This window comes from Vicugna pacos, chromosome 32 (genome assembly GCF_048564905.1).
Source record: "Vicugna pacos chromosome 32, VicPac4, whole genome shotgun sequence".
NCBI classification, from domain to species: Eukaryota; Metazoa; Chordata; class Mammalia; order Artiodactyla; family Camelidae; genus Vicugna; species Vicugna pacos.
The window spans coordinates 16,777,266-16,793,530 of NC_133018.1; the positions used below are offsets into that span (position 1 = coordinate 16,777,266).

The window sequence follows — 16,265 nt, forward strand, 5'->3', positions numbered from 1 at the left end:
AATGAATCCAAATCTAAAGCTACTTTGTAAAGTCAGTCACTCCAGGGACAAACCTGAACTGCATGCAGTTAAGACCTGATGCCATGGAATTTGATCACTAATAAGCCTCAGGGCCTTTGCACTTGCTGTTCCCTTGGCGTAGAACACTCCTCTCTGACTCTCTGGATGCTCCTCCACCTTTGAGTCTCAGTTTATGTGGCACTCCCTCAGAGAGGCCCCCCTCTTTACGCCTCCTCAGTCTCTAACACACCATCCCGGGGCTTTCACAGACTGAGCACAACTGGAACGCTTAGTTGGTTATCTGCTTCCTAACTTTCCGCCTCCCTAGGCTCTGGGAGACCAGGGACTGTGCCGGTCTTGTTTGCGATGTTCCAGTAGTAACTCGACTGTATCGGGTACCTAGGAGGCGCCCACTAAACAGATGGTGGATCGGTGAGTGGACGGGCACGTGGATGCATAAAAACAGGAGTAACCGCACCACCCTGGAATGGTGCACACCAGACGCAGTTATCAAAGTCTCTAAAGTACGACAATATACTTACTTGTCCAACCTTTGAAAGTTTAAGTTCTCTCAATGTATAATCGTGAGCGGCACTTTCTTTGACGTTCCTGACACGCATGACCCCGTATTCTTTCAGAGCGTACTCGTCAGGCCAGTATTTGACACATTTACTCTGGAAGGGATCAGAGAAAAGAGAGTTAATCTCTGTGAACTCTGACGTGAAAGCCTAAACCAGCAGATAACCAGTGTTCAAGTCTTGCCTAATGACCACTAGCACGGAAGATGCCCTGTCTGGTATCTAACTGTTGGTTTTCAAAGGAAAGGAAAGGAGAATTCAAATAAGAAAAGCAGGTGCGTGGAGAACACAGGGAGCAGTGGGAAGAGACGGCCGCCTTTGTAGAGTTGTCTGATCTAAGCCACAGGTCAGCAGAGAGTCAGTGCTCATTTATTTCCCTCTAAGGATCCAAACAGGCAGAGAGAGGGGGGCTACCCAGGCTGAGGGTGCTGTTTAGAGACCACTGAGTTTTGAATTCCGGAGATCTGCCAATCACTCTGCAGGGACGGCAAGCAGGGACTCTGGAGGCGGATGGGCCGCCCAGTGAGCCAGACCACCTGGTTCCCTTCCACACCAGTGTAGGAGGCCTCCATGCCTTACCTAACCCAAGTGTGAGTTAACTCCAGCACAGAAAGGCAGCCGATGGGGTTTTGAACCAGCTGCTTTTTCTATATCCAGATCCATTTGATACCTGCTACACATGCCACCTTCACTTAACTGGGTGCCTGAGAACACCAGGCCTGCAATAGCTGCTGGCTTCAGAGCAGGCAGACTGGAAATACGGCACCAAGAGAATCATTCTCGCTGCCGAAGAGGAAGCTATGTCGTTCAGTGAGAGATGAGTCTGCACATATCTGGTGATGCATCCTGGGCAGAGAATGAATTTGTGTCTTGTTTTTCCCTGGGAGCAGTCACCCACAACACTCACTGCACAGCCACCAGCAAGAGCAATGTACCTTGTACATTAGGAGGACAGAGAAATTCACCATTATGAAATGAGAAATATGAGAGCAGCTGCAGGCATCCCCACAATCAATGAATAATTGAAAGAAAAAAACATAGTAGGAGCAACGCTCAACAGAAGAATTAATGGACAGTGCTACTTTTTTGCTTGGCATGGTTTATGTGGTCTTTTATTTATTATTCTGAATTCAGCTTCCCCTCCAGTATTTTATAGATCTAAATACCTCTTTGACAGATTTGATAAAATCTTTATTATCTCCAAATAAACACTTTTACTATTAAGTGTATGCAATGTTGTCACAAGCCGATCAATTCTGAGGACTGCCAGTTGCTCAAGAGAACACAAGTTAAATCACAAGTCCTAGCACTGTAGCTGACTCACACGTCTGCAAGCTACTGCGGCCCTCCTCCCAGTTTCCCAAATTCTGATGTAAACCTTGGCAAACAAATTCTAAAATGTGAGCACCGAAACTTTAGCTTTTAAATTAAAGTCCAGGAATCAAAGGGAATCCAGAGGCTGGTTTTTCTTCTGTGCACTGGGGGTACCAACGGAGGAGGTTATCAGAAAAGGCCTGTGTGGAGAACGGAAAGCCCATGGTGCCCTCCTCTCCAGCAGCAGGGGGAGAACAGGGAAACAGGCACAGGCCAGGGGTGGAGGGAAGGAGCGGGGCAGAGGGACCCGGCCCAGTGTCTGTCTGTCCTAGGAGCTTCTGGCAGCTCTTCTGACAGAGACCAATCCTGATCCCTCTGAAGTGACCCAAGAACCCTCTCTTCACAGCCCCCAAGTCCTCCGAGAACAGGTGGCCTCCTACATCTGCAACCAGGCAACAGGCAGGACAGAGGCTTGGTTTTCCCTTCCGTCCTTAGGGCAGGTGGACCCTCACCCAAAGCAGAAACCATGAAGACGTTTTAAGTTGTCCATTAATTCAAGAACATCTAACGTTACTGCAGGCAGCCACTGGAGGAAGCCTTTGTTTCACAATGACCAGATCTGGCCTCAGAGGTATTCAGAATTGTAACAACCAGCAGTACAACAACAAAAGTCTTACAAAATTACACTGCCCTTCACAACTGATACGAAAATTACATCAGGACTAAAATCCAAAATCACCCACCTGTCTTTTTATGGGGTATGACTGCTACATTTCATGCAACTTTTATATAAACCAATTAAAGTGTATCTAAAAAAGAATTTTAACTAGAACACAGATAAAAACAGAGAACTTTTCCATGTTAAAAAATCCACATGGATGGGCTCACTTTGGGATAACACAGAGCTGTCACTCAGCAAGATCTGTCTGCTTCTCTGTAGGTATGGAATGTTATCATTTTCAAAACGCTGAAGTGTCATGAAGAGTGTAGGGAGATGGGTACTTGGCACACGCTGCTTGAGGGGGTGTGCCCTGGGACAACCACACTGGAGGTCAGTTTGGCAGAATGCATTAACGCTTACAACATGCACACCTGGCAATTCCATGACCTAGCAATTCTCCTTGACATCTAACCTCAGAAACACTTGACATGTACACATAAAAGCAAGAACAAGACTGTTCACTTCAGCACTATTTGTAAAAGCAAAGATTGAAACATTTAAATGCCCAATAAATGATGTTTAAATAAATTATGACACACTCATACCATGGAATATCACATGAATACTAAAAAGAATGAGGCAGGCCAATATGTACTAACAGAAGGAGTTAGAACATATATATAGTTGGCGGGCGGAAGGAGGGGAGGAGAACCCAAGATGCACAATAAGGTTACTGTATGACAACACTTTTTTATACAGTACTTTTCAGAAAATAGTACTATATATTTCTATAGGTGCATATTAGGTAGTAATGCCTATAATACATATACGTAAGCAAATGCCAAGAAGACAGTATACAGGAATACAGAATCAAACTGGTAACAGGGTTTACACTGGAGGAAGGACCAAATTGGGTGGACAAGGGATGATGACAAAGGTAATTTTAACCTTAACTGTAATGTGTTTGAATGTCTGTCTGAATATATTGTTTGCATAATTCAAAATAATTTTTTAAATGTTTAAAAGTCATAAGTATAGCTCACATGAGCAGTGAAATCAATGTTTATTAATTAGCCCTCTAGTCTCTTGAACGTACCAGACAGGCCTTCTTACATTCCCTTTATAACCTCTGCTCCAGGACACAATGAAGTAACAGGGGCTGGATTTACCCTTACACAACTGGAGAACTGGAAACAAGGTTAGTAACAAAGACATTGAAAAAGCTCCTATGAACATATCCCGTATGTTCAAAAGGTATAGTAACTGATGTACATGTTAAGAAGAGAGACACAGGCGATATTAAAAAGACTCAAAACTTGTAGAAATGAAAAGGACAATGTCTGCTATGAAAATTGCACTGGATGGGACTATTGGCAGATGATACAATACAGAAGAAAAGATTAACTGAAAGATGAATAGCAAAAGAAACTCATCCAAAATGAAACACAGAAGGAAAAAAGTGAGCTGAAAAAAAAAAACCACGAAGGAGGACAACTTCCAACAGCCTAATATACGTGTAACTGGTGTCCTGGAACAGGGTGGGGTGGGGTACGAATTTGAAGAAATAGTAAACATTATTCAAATTTGAAGAAAACTATAGATCCACAGACCTAAGAAGCTCCATGAACCCTGTGCAGAAGAAACACAAAGAAAACTATGCCAAAGTATGTCAGAATCAAATTTCTCCTCCTTTTTGTCCAGAGGGTCAGTTAGAGGGAGCGAAACTTGTTTATTCAATTCTTAATGTGGTCAACCTCACACGTCTGATACTTTAAAAATATTTTATCAGAAGAGTATGTAGGATACCTTTCCTCTTTCCACTTCTTTCGTTGTCATGACAATCACTCGGGAGTTCTCTTGAAACACCATCCGCCAAAAGTCATTCACTGTGTTTTGCAGGCAGCCTTGCGTGGCGATGTAACTCTTTTTGGGCTTTGAGTTGTTGCACTTGGTTTCAAATTCAGGCTAGAAATTTAGGGAGAAAATCCTTCAAATTTTTGACAGTTGCTTTCAGGCCACAAGGTAGGATTTAAAATACAAAAATTTGGCTAGTCAGGAAATACCATGAAAAACAAAGTTTACCATGATAATATTTGCGTTGATGTAATCTGAAACAGGCTCATTGGGATCACCGTCGTGTAGGACAACCCTGGTATGGTCAACTGGGAGAAAAAGAGACCACAATCACAAAGGCACTCGGACCTCTTCAGGACAAATCAGTTCAAATCAGTTCACCCTCAACCCAGTCCAAGTTCTGTTCATTTAATGATAAAACGATGTTAAAACTGAGTACAACAATAATCTGAACACCACTGGATGCCTCATAATGCTTTTCCTTCCTTTAAGGAGAATAAAGTAGCAACGTCAGTTCCTTGGTTTTGATAACGTATGATGGATATACAAGACACTATCACTGTGAGAAGCTGGGTTAAAGGGTACGTGGGAACCGTCTACCTATTTTTGTAATTTCTTGTGAGTCTAAAATTATTTCAAAACAAAAGGTTTCACTATAAAACAAAAGGAAGAGTAAAGTACAGATAAAATGACATGATATCTGAGATTTGCTTCAAAATATTTTAGGGAGAGAAGTACGTCAGAATACAGATGAATCAAGACGGGGCATGAGTTGACAACTGTTGGAGCTGGGTGACGGGTACGTGTCGGTTCTATTTGTTTGTTTATTTGTTTTTTTAAACTATTCTGCCTATTTTTGAATATATTTTAAACTTTCCATAATAAAAAGCTTTTTTCTTTAATGAAGTAGAATTAAATATAGTATCTAGACAAGACTCTGATGACAGTATCTGCCAACAAATTCTGTATAGAAGGACATGGTATAAAAATCTGCGTGTTCTACTAGGCAACATACTTGACACTGGGAGTTAGTGATACAGCTGTATGTCTTAACAGAATAATGTTCTTTTGCTCCATGATCCCCATTTTTAAAGAAATAAGAGGCTAATCAGAAGAAACATCTGATTGGGATCTTTAAGGGAAGAGAGGGCAATAATACTCCATTTAGATACTTCCTACATCTTACTAATGAGTACCATTTAGACCTCTTGAGCAGAAATGAAAACTTCAGATATAGAGGATGATGCCTCCTCAAGGTCATTAAGACGATGCTGTGGCTCAGACTGATTCTCTGCAAATTCCTTCTTGTCTTTTCTCAGGATTATCAATGCCTCCATGTCCTCCCTTCCTCACCTGCACACATTACAAATATCTATATGGATGTGACATACATATACACCGTGTATGTGCACACATATACAGAAAGAGAAAGACTGTACTACACACACATGTACACAAACACACATGTACATGGTTTGGGTTTATAATATCTGACATTACAATATTTGACAAAATGGTTCTGACCTGATGAGACATTAGGGCAATGCTTGCTAATTTGTCATGCTCCCCAATAAACTTACACAGTTTTTGAACGCCAAAATATATACACATACCCACAATCATAGATATAAACAAGACTTATTTTTAAATTGGGTAAATGCATTACGCATGCCTTGCCATTATCAGGTTTAAATTTTTCTTTTCTTTCCTTTTTTTTTGGATAAAGCATACAAATTAGAGCATTAGAGTGTGGGGCTAAAAGCAGTGACTTTGGGGGCTCTGGTACCAGTTCCCCCATGCACTCCCACGTGCAACCTTGCTAAAATGGTCTATAAGGCGAGAACAGTTAGAACACCTGCTCTGCATGCAAGCGACATGGATTAAGTGAGATGTGGACGCAGGGTCTGGCAGAGTCAGCCCTCAGGAGAGGTGAGCCATGACAACTGCCTCATGCCATTTCTGGGCTCCTGGTCCAAGGCCTACATCTTTCTGGGCCTCCTTTTCCCCTTGGTTCAGCTTAGACTCTGCCTGGCAGCATCTGAGTGTTCAAGGAGGCACTGCTTTGTGCATATCACAAGGTCCTCTTCTGAGCAAACCATAGGTGTGTACCCGAACTGCAGGACTCGAGCTCCAGGGATGAGGGGAAGAACAGTTGGAAGAATCATCAGGAGGAGCTTGTCTGCTCCCCAGATGAGGGGGAGTCCCAGAAAGGAGGTGAGCCCTCCCAAAGACCCATGGGCCGGGGACTGCAGAGCCAGGACATAAGCCTGGGTCCCCTGAGGCTCCTGGTGGGGCCTGACCCTGGGAGATGGCAAGCCTTGAGATTATCTCTCTGAGGCAGACAAAGCTCACTAACAGAAGAGGAAACAGCCATGCTCCAGCCTCCTAGTGGCAATTTTATCCATATCAGCATCACAGGAACTCGGTGAACGAGGCCATTCAACCCCACCACAGTTATTTTGGAAACCACTCACCATTAAAAGAAGCTAAGCTCTCGGATCTGCTGAGAAGGCACACGGCCCCCAGAAAAGTTACAGAGATGCTGGGAATCAAAATCTCCAAGAGTGACTATTTCTGAGAAATACAGTGATACTTACAGGGCAGGATGTTTTTATATCTATTTTTGTTTTTATTTTCTTGCCTCTGACCCTCTTTTCGGCTGTAGAGAAGTTTGCACTCCTGTTGTTGTAGTGTCTAGAGAGAAACAAAAGTAAACAGTATTATGGGTCAAAAGCTTAAAAAAAAAAAAAAAAGCCTGACCCAGTATTTCTGCTGTAGGGAATTTATCTAGGGAATGTTCAAGACTCATGATACAGTAGCTCATCTTAACGCTGTATCCACAGTGGCAGAAACATCAAAAACAACGTAAATGTCCAACTGCAAAGGGCTGCCTATATCACACTTTCATTCATTCATATAAAAGAATGTTCTGCAGCCACTTCATTTAAAAGATGTTCCAGGAGACTACTTAATGCCTTGGAAAGTATTAACTGAAAAAAAGGACAAACTTCCAAAACAGTGTCTTACATAAATCACGTCTGCACATGCCCATGTATATGGGAAATGGCAGAAAGGTATATGCCAAAAAAGCGACGGGGATGTTTTTTCAGGGCAGTAGGACTATGAAGGCTTTTTCTTTCTTTTTTACATTGTTTTTTACCTTAATTTTCTACAATGAATAAATACTTATAAGAACAATTATTAAGTATGAATACCAATTATTAAGTACAGGCGCCAACGAGCACTGGTATATAGAATCCGAATAACAGATGTGATCCATGTTCTTGAGAGGTTTATACTCTGCCTAGTTTTACCATTGATTAATTCAGAGCAAGCCATACGTCAGTTCTCAAATTTGGATTCTGGTGGACAGGAGAAGTGGTTTTGGTAGCACGGCACTGCGGGCGTGCAAGCTTTGTTATTAGCAAGGCTTTAGAGTCGACCTATACCCGAAACCCAGTGAGGGCCCTGGGCAGCCAGCCTGTGTCTTCACAGACACCAGCTCCCCTATGTTGTCAGGGGAGGGAGGGCCCTGTACCCTCCCCAGCCAGAGACTGAGGAGGAGAATGCAAGTGGTCCAGAAGGGTGTCTCCACAGGGAAAGGAGTAGGGACCGTAATCAGGGAGAGAAGAGCCCGTACCAGGCTGCCGCCCCAGGGCTGGGCCCGGGGGAGGAGGGACGTGGGGAAGTGGAGAGGAGGACCAGCTGCAGAAACAGACAGGAAGTCGGCCCAGCCAGGCTGAAGCATTTTCAAGGACTAGGTTGCATTATCAAAACTGCCAAAAGTCCCTCTTCAAGGGGCCAGTGGCTTCAAACAAGCCTAATTTGTAACAGGAAATCACAAATGGGCAAATCAAGAAAGTGAATTACAGACTAAAAAGAAAAAAAAGTGTTTTATGTATATATTTTTTAATATATTTATATATGCTAAAATGGTTATCCCTTACAGGTTTCTTTCTCTACAAGGAGAAGCAAAGTCAATATTCCATAACACAGCATCCCTGTTATATTTCCATTTCATTTATCTGAGTTTTACAGACAGGTACAGAGTCAGGAGTTTAAATCGCTACTTGACTCTCGGTTTCAAAAAGCAGTGTTTGGCCTTGACACACAACTCATAACCAAAGTGCTTAGCCGGCTGAAACCTGGACAAGAATAAAATACAATGTATGCATAACTCTGGCAATCAGACGGTCATTCAAAATTCTTAAATAAGCTCAGACTTCAAAAAATACAGCCATTTGCCTTCACAGAGCTGGCATCTCCTTTAAACTGTGACCCAGCCTTAGCTGAGCAACACTGCTGCCTTAGGAAGAAGGTTCAATCTTGATTTTCAGACATTCAGGTGAGGTTCAAAAAGAAGTTCAAACACTATGAACTGAATCCATCACTTAAACATCAACCAAGTGAAGAGAAACACCTAACAAAAGCTGCAAGGGGGGAGGGGGTGTACACACTAGGAAGTAACAGGGTGCTTGATTGAAAACAAAGTTAACAGCAAAGCCTTCAAGCGTTCACTTATGAAACACACGTCAAGTGACGCCCCAGCTGCGGAGGGCGCGTTGCCAGAGGCATCTCTAGAAAAGGCAAATTTCATCCAGTCTCCCTGTTGAGTCACCTTCAGTTTCTCCCTCTGCCAAGATCAAGTGCTAGCTTTTCAGAACAACTCAGCCCTTCTCGTCTCTGAGTAAGGGGAGGCCTGCCTCTAACCTCCGCTTCCTCTTCGCCAAGTTACCCTTCTGCCTGTGCCTCAGTTTCCACAAGTGCAGAGCGAGGATGACCCTAGTCACCTACCCACAGCTGGTGTAAGAGTTCAGACGCACTGTCCGGACTCCAGCCACACTAAAATATACATAAAGGTCTTGAACTCACTGTACTTCCTCAGGCCTTCAGGTTCTTGTACCGGCTGTCCCCTCTGCCCAGAACTCCCTTTCTCTGCCTCGGGTACCTATGAATGGTTACATTTTACGTATTCATTAGGACCCAACTCAAATACTTCCTCCTCCGGGAAGCTTTCCTGACCCACTCAGCACGGTGGAGCATGACTTCCTTGTGCCTCCAGATACCAGTGCGCTGTCTGCAGTACCTCCTTCTCGCTTGTCACATTGAAACCCAGCTGCATCTCTACAATATGTCTCTTGTGCTAGAGAGCATGGACCACGCTTGTTTGCCTGCAACCAGCACAGCACTGGGCACAAAGCAGGCACTCAAAACGTATTTGCTGAATGAACAAATACATACAGAAGGGGTGGGGACAGACAAACCACAGACTCTCACTGGTGATGGCCTCAGCGCTATGGGTCCCACTTAGAATCCCCTGCTGACACTGTCAACCTGGACTTCAACATAAAGGAAAATCACTGTAGGCAAAACATTAAAACAGCATTTCCCAATCTTTGGTCATTTGAAAAGCATCTTCAAGATGTGCCATCTCGGCACACCACCTATTATCAGCTGTTTTCTTAAACTGACCTTCTCTTTTTCCCCTTCACAGTATGTATTTCAGAAGGAAACTTCACATTACTAGCACACATGAACATCAGTATCACTTGCCATATACAGAAAGTAACCAGAAAAAGGAATATAATAAAAATGAAATACTCTCAAATTCTACCTACATACAATAGCATGCCTGAGGTTTTTTGTGAAAAAGGGACACCACCCACAGGTGTTTGAGGTAGATGTTAAAAGCATATTAAAACTATACTCAGCCACGTCAAAAGGAATAGACAAGGGTTAAAAAGAGAAAACCTTCCTCATTTGCTAATTCAATCCTACTTACCATAGCGGGTTACGACTGAAAATCAGCACACGAGAACACTCAGCCAGACTAAAGCCAGAATTCCAAGCCAGGGAAAGCCTCGTCAATCCCCATGGCATGTTGGCTGGACCTTTCACTCAGGGCAGCCAGAGGCATCCCTCATCCAGCAGTAAGTTACCCATCACCTCTTCCAGGAGGATTTGAGATGAACAGCACACAAGCTGAGCCAGTTTGGGCCCCAAGTCTTCCAAAAAGGACAGGCCCAGAGGCCCTGCGTCCCAGGCACAGTCGGGTGCTAACTGCCAGCAGCTGGCAACTGTCATGGATTAATAATCACTCAATGTGCCTCTCCCCCCAGCTCCTTCCTCAGTGCCTATTAGCCCATTCTCATCTGTTCCTGGGGCCTAAATTGCTTGAGCACATTTCATAGCACACAGTGGAAGGCTGCTATCCATCTAGAGTGAGACTGAAAAAAAAAAAAAGGGACTCAGAAGTTGTCACTTTCCATGCTCTGCCCGCAGAGGTTCCCCGAACACCCGAGGTAATCAGTGACCACCTGCTAAGGGGCACTTCCTCCCCAGCACCAGGCTGACGGCTGGAGGAGGCAGAAGAGCCAACAAGCCCTGCCCCCAGGAAGTTACAATCCCTTCATGGTTTCTCTTCACAACCTCCCTCTCACCAGCAGTCCTGGGACACCAGAAGCTGTGAATGACCTGTCAAGCTGAATGTCACCGTCTCCATCCCCATTCTCCACCGGGCCTGGAAGGATGTTAGTGATAAGGGTTGGGACAGGTAGCAAAAAAGACACTATAAAGCTGGGGCACAGGCTGCAAGATACCTTGTTTTCCCAAGTAATACAACCAAAGTGTGTACACCCCAGGATGAATCCTCAGAAAGGACCAGGCTTGTTACAGTTACCTGATCACGTCAGTCAAAGCTGATCAACAAAGGGATTATGTCAGACTATTAAGCCTTTACAAAAGGCATCAAGAGAGTCGATCCTCCGATCCATGCTGTACATTAGGAATGCCCAGCAGCACGACCAACCACGGACACAACAGGTGTTCACGGTGCAGAACCAACTGTCCCTTATATTTATGGCTGCTGAACACCCCTGCTCCCCACACCAGGACCCTTGCAGCCTAAATGCCAGCAGTGGCGTCCCAGTCATTGTGGTGACCAACAGACACCCTCACAGTCTCCCAAAGCCTTCCGATTAAAGACCACTGGAACTGGCTCTTGGCCAGAATGTCAATGCAAGTGGAGAAGCAGGATCAAAGAAAGACAGACAGACAACAAGTGAATGGCAGAGCCAGGCAGCCTCGTGCACCAGGACTGTGGCCCAAGAATTTGCCTGCACTGCTCTGAGCAACAGGGACAAACTGTTAAGGGGGAAAAATGATGCCACTAACCATGAAGTCCAGACCAAACTGCAGAGTCACTTTACTTTTCAAAACAAAGCTATAAAGGGTGGAAAGGGAGGAAACAAGGTTAACAAAATATTGATACGTTGTTAAAACTGAGTGTTGGGAAAAAGAAGGTTCATCGTTCTGTTTTCTCAATTTGGGGGAGTGTGAAAACTTCAATAATACAAGGGTTTTATAAGCCAATTATAAAAAATCAAAATGTAAAAGCTCCTGCGATCTCTCCCCCGAGCCCGCTCGTGGCCAACCTCCTGAAGGATAGAAAGGGGGCTGAGAAAGGCTGTCAGGCAAAGGTCCTCTCTGGTTTGGGGGCCACAAATAATTACGGAGACAGCGGTAACCACCTGGCAGGCTCCAGAACCCGGCCTTCCACCTGGTCTCAATGAACTTCTGTTTTCCTTTGGCATCTGTCCTCCACACAGAGAACGCTGTGGTTTCTCACTCCGTCCTCCTTTCTGCACACTCGGCAGTGTTAGCAGGCACCAGGGGCGGGGGAGAGCCCCCACTTCCAGACACCACGCCGCAGGGCCTGTCACCATTTCCCTGCAGTGCCCTCCGGGAATGAAGGGGCATCTGGAGACTCGTCACCAGAGAAGATCCCAACTGATGGGCCAGCACTTACAAAACACCGTGAGGGAAAAAACCGACCCAAGATCTGGTTTCCTTCCAGGTACTAGTTGTAAGTCACGTCACCTCCTTCCTCTGACAAGGTGAAGTATAAGTAGAAATCAAACTTAGAAGACGCGGTCCCCAGAGGAGAACAGGTTCTGACACAAGAAAAAGCAGCAAACAGCACAAGACAAATCTATCGCTAAGTGCATAATGAACTACATGGTATGGAATTTTAGGGAGTGAGATCCACAAAAACAACAAAGCAGGGTTCTGGGAGGCGCCGAGGGAAGTGAGGGACTGAGAGAGTACAAGTAAGAAAGGAAGATATCCCAGCAAGTTAGGGATGCGAGTGAAGGTGACTAAAGGGCCAGAGTTAGTGGGAGGGTGAAGGAACCTGGCCCAAGAGTCTGGAAGCTGTGCGTTGTAAGTGGTGGGAAATGAGACTGGCTGGCGCGAGGAAGAAAAGCATCAGATGAGATCCCCATCTCTGCCTGCCGCTGCCCACCTGGGCGATCCTGGGCCTTGACCTCTCAGAGCATCCAGGGACACAATAACTACCTACCTCACGAAATCTGGGGATGCAACAAGATGACTTCCCCAGCTCAAAATGCAGCACCAAGTAGACAATAAATGCTAGTTCTCTTCATTCTCTTCCTTCCTCTAAGATCAGAAAGACAACCAGGAAAGAAAAGTCAACAGGACCTGGTGGACAGAAAGGTATAGGAGGAAGAGGAGAAAGATGAGTTAAGGGACACTCTGAGGATTCCAGCCCACAGGGTCAGGGAATAAACAGGACAACCACCAGAGACAGAGAAGTAAAAGGGGGTATTTGGTTTGAAGGGGAAAATAACAGGTCCCATTGTGAGTGCTTGAGTTTGAAGAGAGATGACAGCCAAGGAGAAGTGTGGAAGGCACCATTGAAAAGGTAAAACCAGCGCCCGGAGGCAACGTGAACTTAAGGGTAATCAGACCAGGGTGAAAACGGGTGTGCTCCCCCGTGAAGAGCGAATTTAAAGCAAGATGAGCAGAGGGCCCAGACAAGGTCTTGGAGAACCACCAGGGTTAATCGGTTAGGGAGAAGAAAAAGCAATGAACAGCAAGAAAGGCACGAGGGAGGGAAAGAAGGAAAAAACCAGGCACAAACCAAGAAAATGGTGGGAATGAGGAGCTGGACAGCTGTCTGGAGAGCAGCACACAGGAAAAAGAGGCGAGAAGACTATTTTAATCACAATAAGAAAGCCCTTGGTGTCTTCTGAAAGCGTCCTTCAGTAGGCTGGGGGAAGTCACACGCGAGGTTAGAGAAGAAAGGGACTAAGAAGAAATGGAGGTGGCAGCACAGGCCCAGGGGAGGGAGGAGACAGGAGGACAATGGCAGGTGCAGAAAGCTGCAAGGTCGCCCAAATGCAGAGGGGAAGGTGTGGCAGAGAAGCGAAAGCACGCGCCGTACCTCTGGTTCTCCAGTAAAGCTGTCAAGTGGCTCCAGCAAATGAAAGCAAGCCAAAAGGGAAAAACCTGACACTGGAGGGGCACAGAACAAAAGCGATGGCAGGGAAGAGAGGGGCTGAAGGAGAAATAGTCCAAAGGAAACAAAGGAATTTCTCCACAGTGGAGCCTGTGGAATAAAACCCCTTAACCACGGCGATGCTCTGCTCCCAGGAAGGTAGCGGCCCTTCTGTTAAGCAACTGGCAGCTCGGGCTGGGATGGAAAATCCTGCTGACAGTTCAAGGCTGCCATCCTGGAGCATTTTTAAGCACGAGGTGGGAATCCTGGTTGGGGGGCTGCTGTTCAACACAGCACTGCTTAGTCACCAAGGGGAACATTTCCACTAGAAATCACCAGCAAGAATTATTATTCGAGACATAGCTTTGGGGTACAGTTAAAGCCTTGTCTCCATAAAACCTAACCATGTCAAACCAGAACTTATAGCTCCCCTGAGCAGGGTGTAATCACTTTAAAGAAATCAAACTGGACAGTGGGTTTGAAGACAGGTACTCGCTCCTCCGGGAGACACACTGGTTGGCAGAGGTGCTGGCGGAATCCAGGACATCTATGTAGCTGTCAGCGAATTGCCTGTGATACTCGTGCAAAAGGAGAGAGGCTTCTGACCACAAGAGAAGGGAGTCTTGTGTGACGAAAGGAGGTTGGGCTTTAAAGAAAAATCAAATTACTAAGGAAAAGAAGCTTTAAAATGCTGGGGGAAAAAATAACCCCAGTTCATAAGGTATTGTGTGGGGTTTGTCTTTGTGTACTGTAGTGGGTTTTTTTTTAATCAGAAACAGTTCAAAACTAAAATCTTTCTGAAATTCATTACATTCTTTTAAGCAAGGGTGTAGAGGGTTCTCAGAGACCAAAATGTGCATTCACAAAGCCTCAAACAGGGACTCCAAATGGAAACTGCATGAGAATAAAGAGGAGCATAGCAAAGCCTGGAACATTTCTCCATACTTCTTAAGCATCAGAAAGCTGTCCCTACTGAATATACACAAAGGATCTGAATCTAATACAATTCTCTCTTGCTATTGAAAACAACTCAGATTCAACAAACAGAAATACACTGTGCCCATTCTGTGCCAGGCTCTCTGTTGGATTCTGGGGCTACAGTGAACAAAACAGGACTGATCTGGACTATTTTCTTAAATAATGTGCATGCAGCAGCCATAAAACAGTGGGATCAAAGTGTGTCTCTTTATTTGTTCACCAACAGTTTCATTTGAACAAAACCTCTTTTGATTCCTACAGATCTAGTAATGTCACCTGCTTCTATGGATTCAGAGTTATAAGAAACAAACATTAAACCAATAACCACACAAATTATTCATTAATTCCAAGGATGGTATGTACTATAAAGGAAAGGAGTCGTTGCTAAGTGTACATACAACAGGAAGATCCAATCCTGGCACGGGGACAGGCATGAAGGAAGGTTTCTGAGAAAATGACCCTGAGGCTGAGAACTGAAGAGTGAAGAGACGTTAGCAAGGCGAAGTGAGGAAGGAAGAACATCCTGGTACAATCCCACATCACTGAATTAGAATTGTACTCCCATTACATGTTTGACAGACAGAACCTAGAACAGAGACTCCAGTATAGACCCTGTGCTTAATAATATTTGCTGAATGAATAAACAAATCACTGCTACTACCAACGTCTACTGTTGGGAGATATTTTGCGGGTGTCTGCTCAACTCCCGATCAATCTCATCTCTGAGAACCATTTCTCCCCGAACAGGGTGGTCTATGAAGATGTACTTGTTCTATGTGATCGTGTCCTTGGACCAGAGACGGATGGCTTCTGAGTCAACGAAAATCTCAGAGACTCTGGTATAAAGACAGAAAGTTGCTAGTTTCAGTATTCGAAAGGGATGAGAAGTAAGAAGCAGAGAAGCCTGCTGAAGGAAAAGAAGAATGAAGCATGTGCGTGGAGAGCTGCATTCATGGGGGCAGACAGACGGCAGAAGAGGGCAAAGGGAGAGACTGGGGGCTGTAGGACTGTCAGCAGCAAGATTTTTACTCGCAGCTTGGGTCCTGTTCAGATGTGGTGTCCAGGCTCAGCCCACGGCACCCCCTGGCAGCTCATGTCTAGAGACTCTAAAGGGAAGAAGAGGCACAGTGAGGGCAAACACCCTAGAAATGCAGCCATGCGACACGGACCTCGCCATGACACACAAGCGCTGAATTCAGGTTTCAGGTAACTTGCACATTGCAGGCACAGAATTGCAGGAGCACAACCTGTCTTTTCATTTATTTAACGTCAGTCTCATTTTAGCAGAACTTTACTTCATTTCAACAAATCTAGAAAGATCATCCACCTTCATGAGCAGAGAAAGGCAGGTGACACAAGATGTTTACACTGATCAGAAATGGGCAACCTCATTTTACCACAATTAAAAAGGGGGGGGAATAAAAGAAATGGGTAATCTCTAGGAAAAATCAAAGACTTGGGTTTGCAATGTTTTCATCATATCACATATTCTAGAAGAAAATCATCAACTTGAATTTATTTCAAATGCAAATGAGAAAAGAACCAAAGAGCTTCCCAAGGGACTCTATAATTGAAGATGCAT

General features: G+C 44.8%; 1 protein-coding gene across 4 annotated transcripts in view; it reads right to left on the reverse strand.

The window, feature by feature from the left end:
- Positions 1-16,265, reverse strand: part of PTPN11 (protein tyrosine phosphatase non-receptor type 11) — a 61,670-nt gene that overhangs the window by 16,712 nt on the left and 28,693 nt on the right. For 2 of the 4 annotated variants that reach the window (XM_072953285.1, XM_072953284.1), the window contains exons 7-10: positions 7,005-7,101; positions 4,636-4,715; positions 4,360-4,518; positions 542-674 (exon numbers count right to left, since the gene is read on the reverse strand). In XM_072953285.1, coding sequence (XP_072809386.1) covers positions 542-674; positions 4,360-4,518; positions 4,636-4,715; positions 7,005-7,101 — 469 coding nt within the window. The remainder of the gene's footprint in view (positions 1-541; positions 675-4,359; positions 4,519-4,635; positions 4,716-7,004; positions 7,102-16,265) is intronic. The other 2 variants (XM_031670049.2, XM_006204825.4) reach the window with 1 other exon arrangement.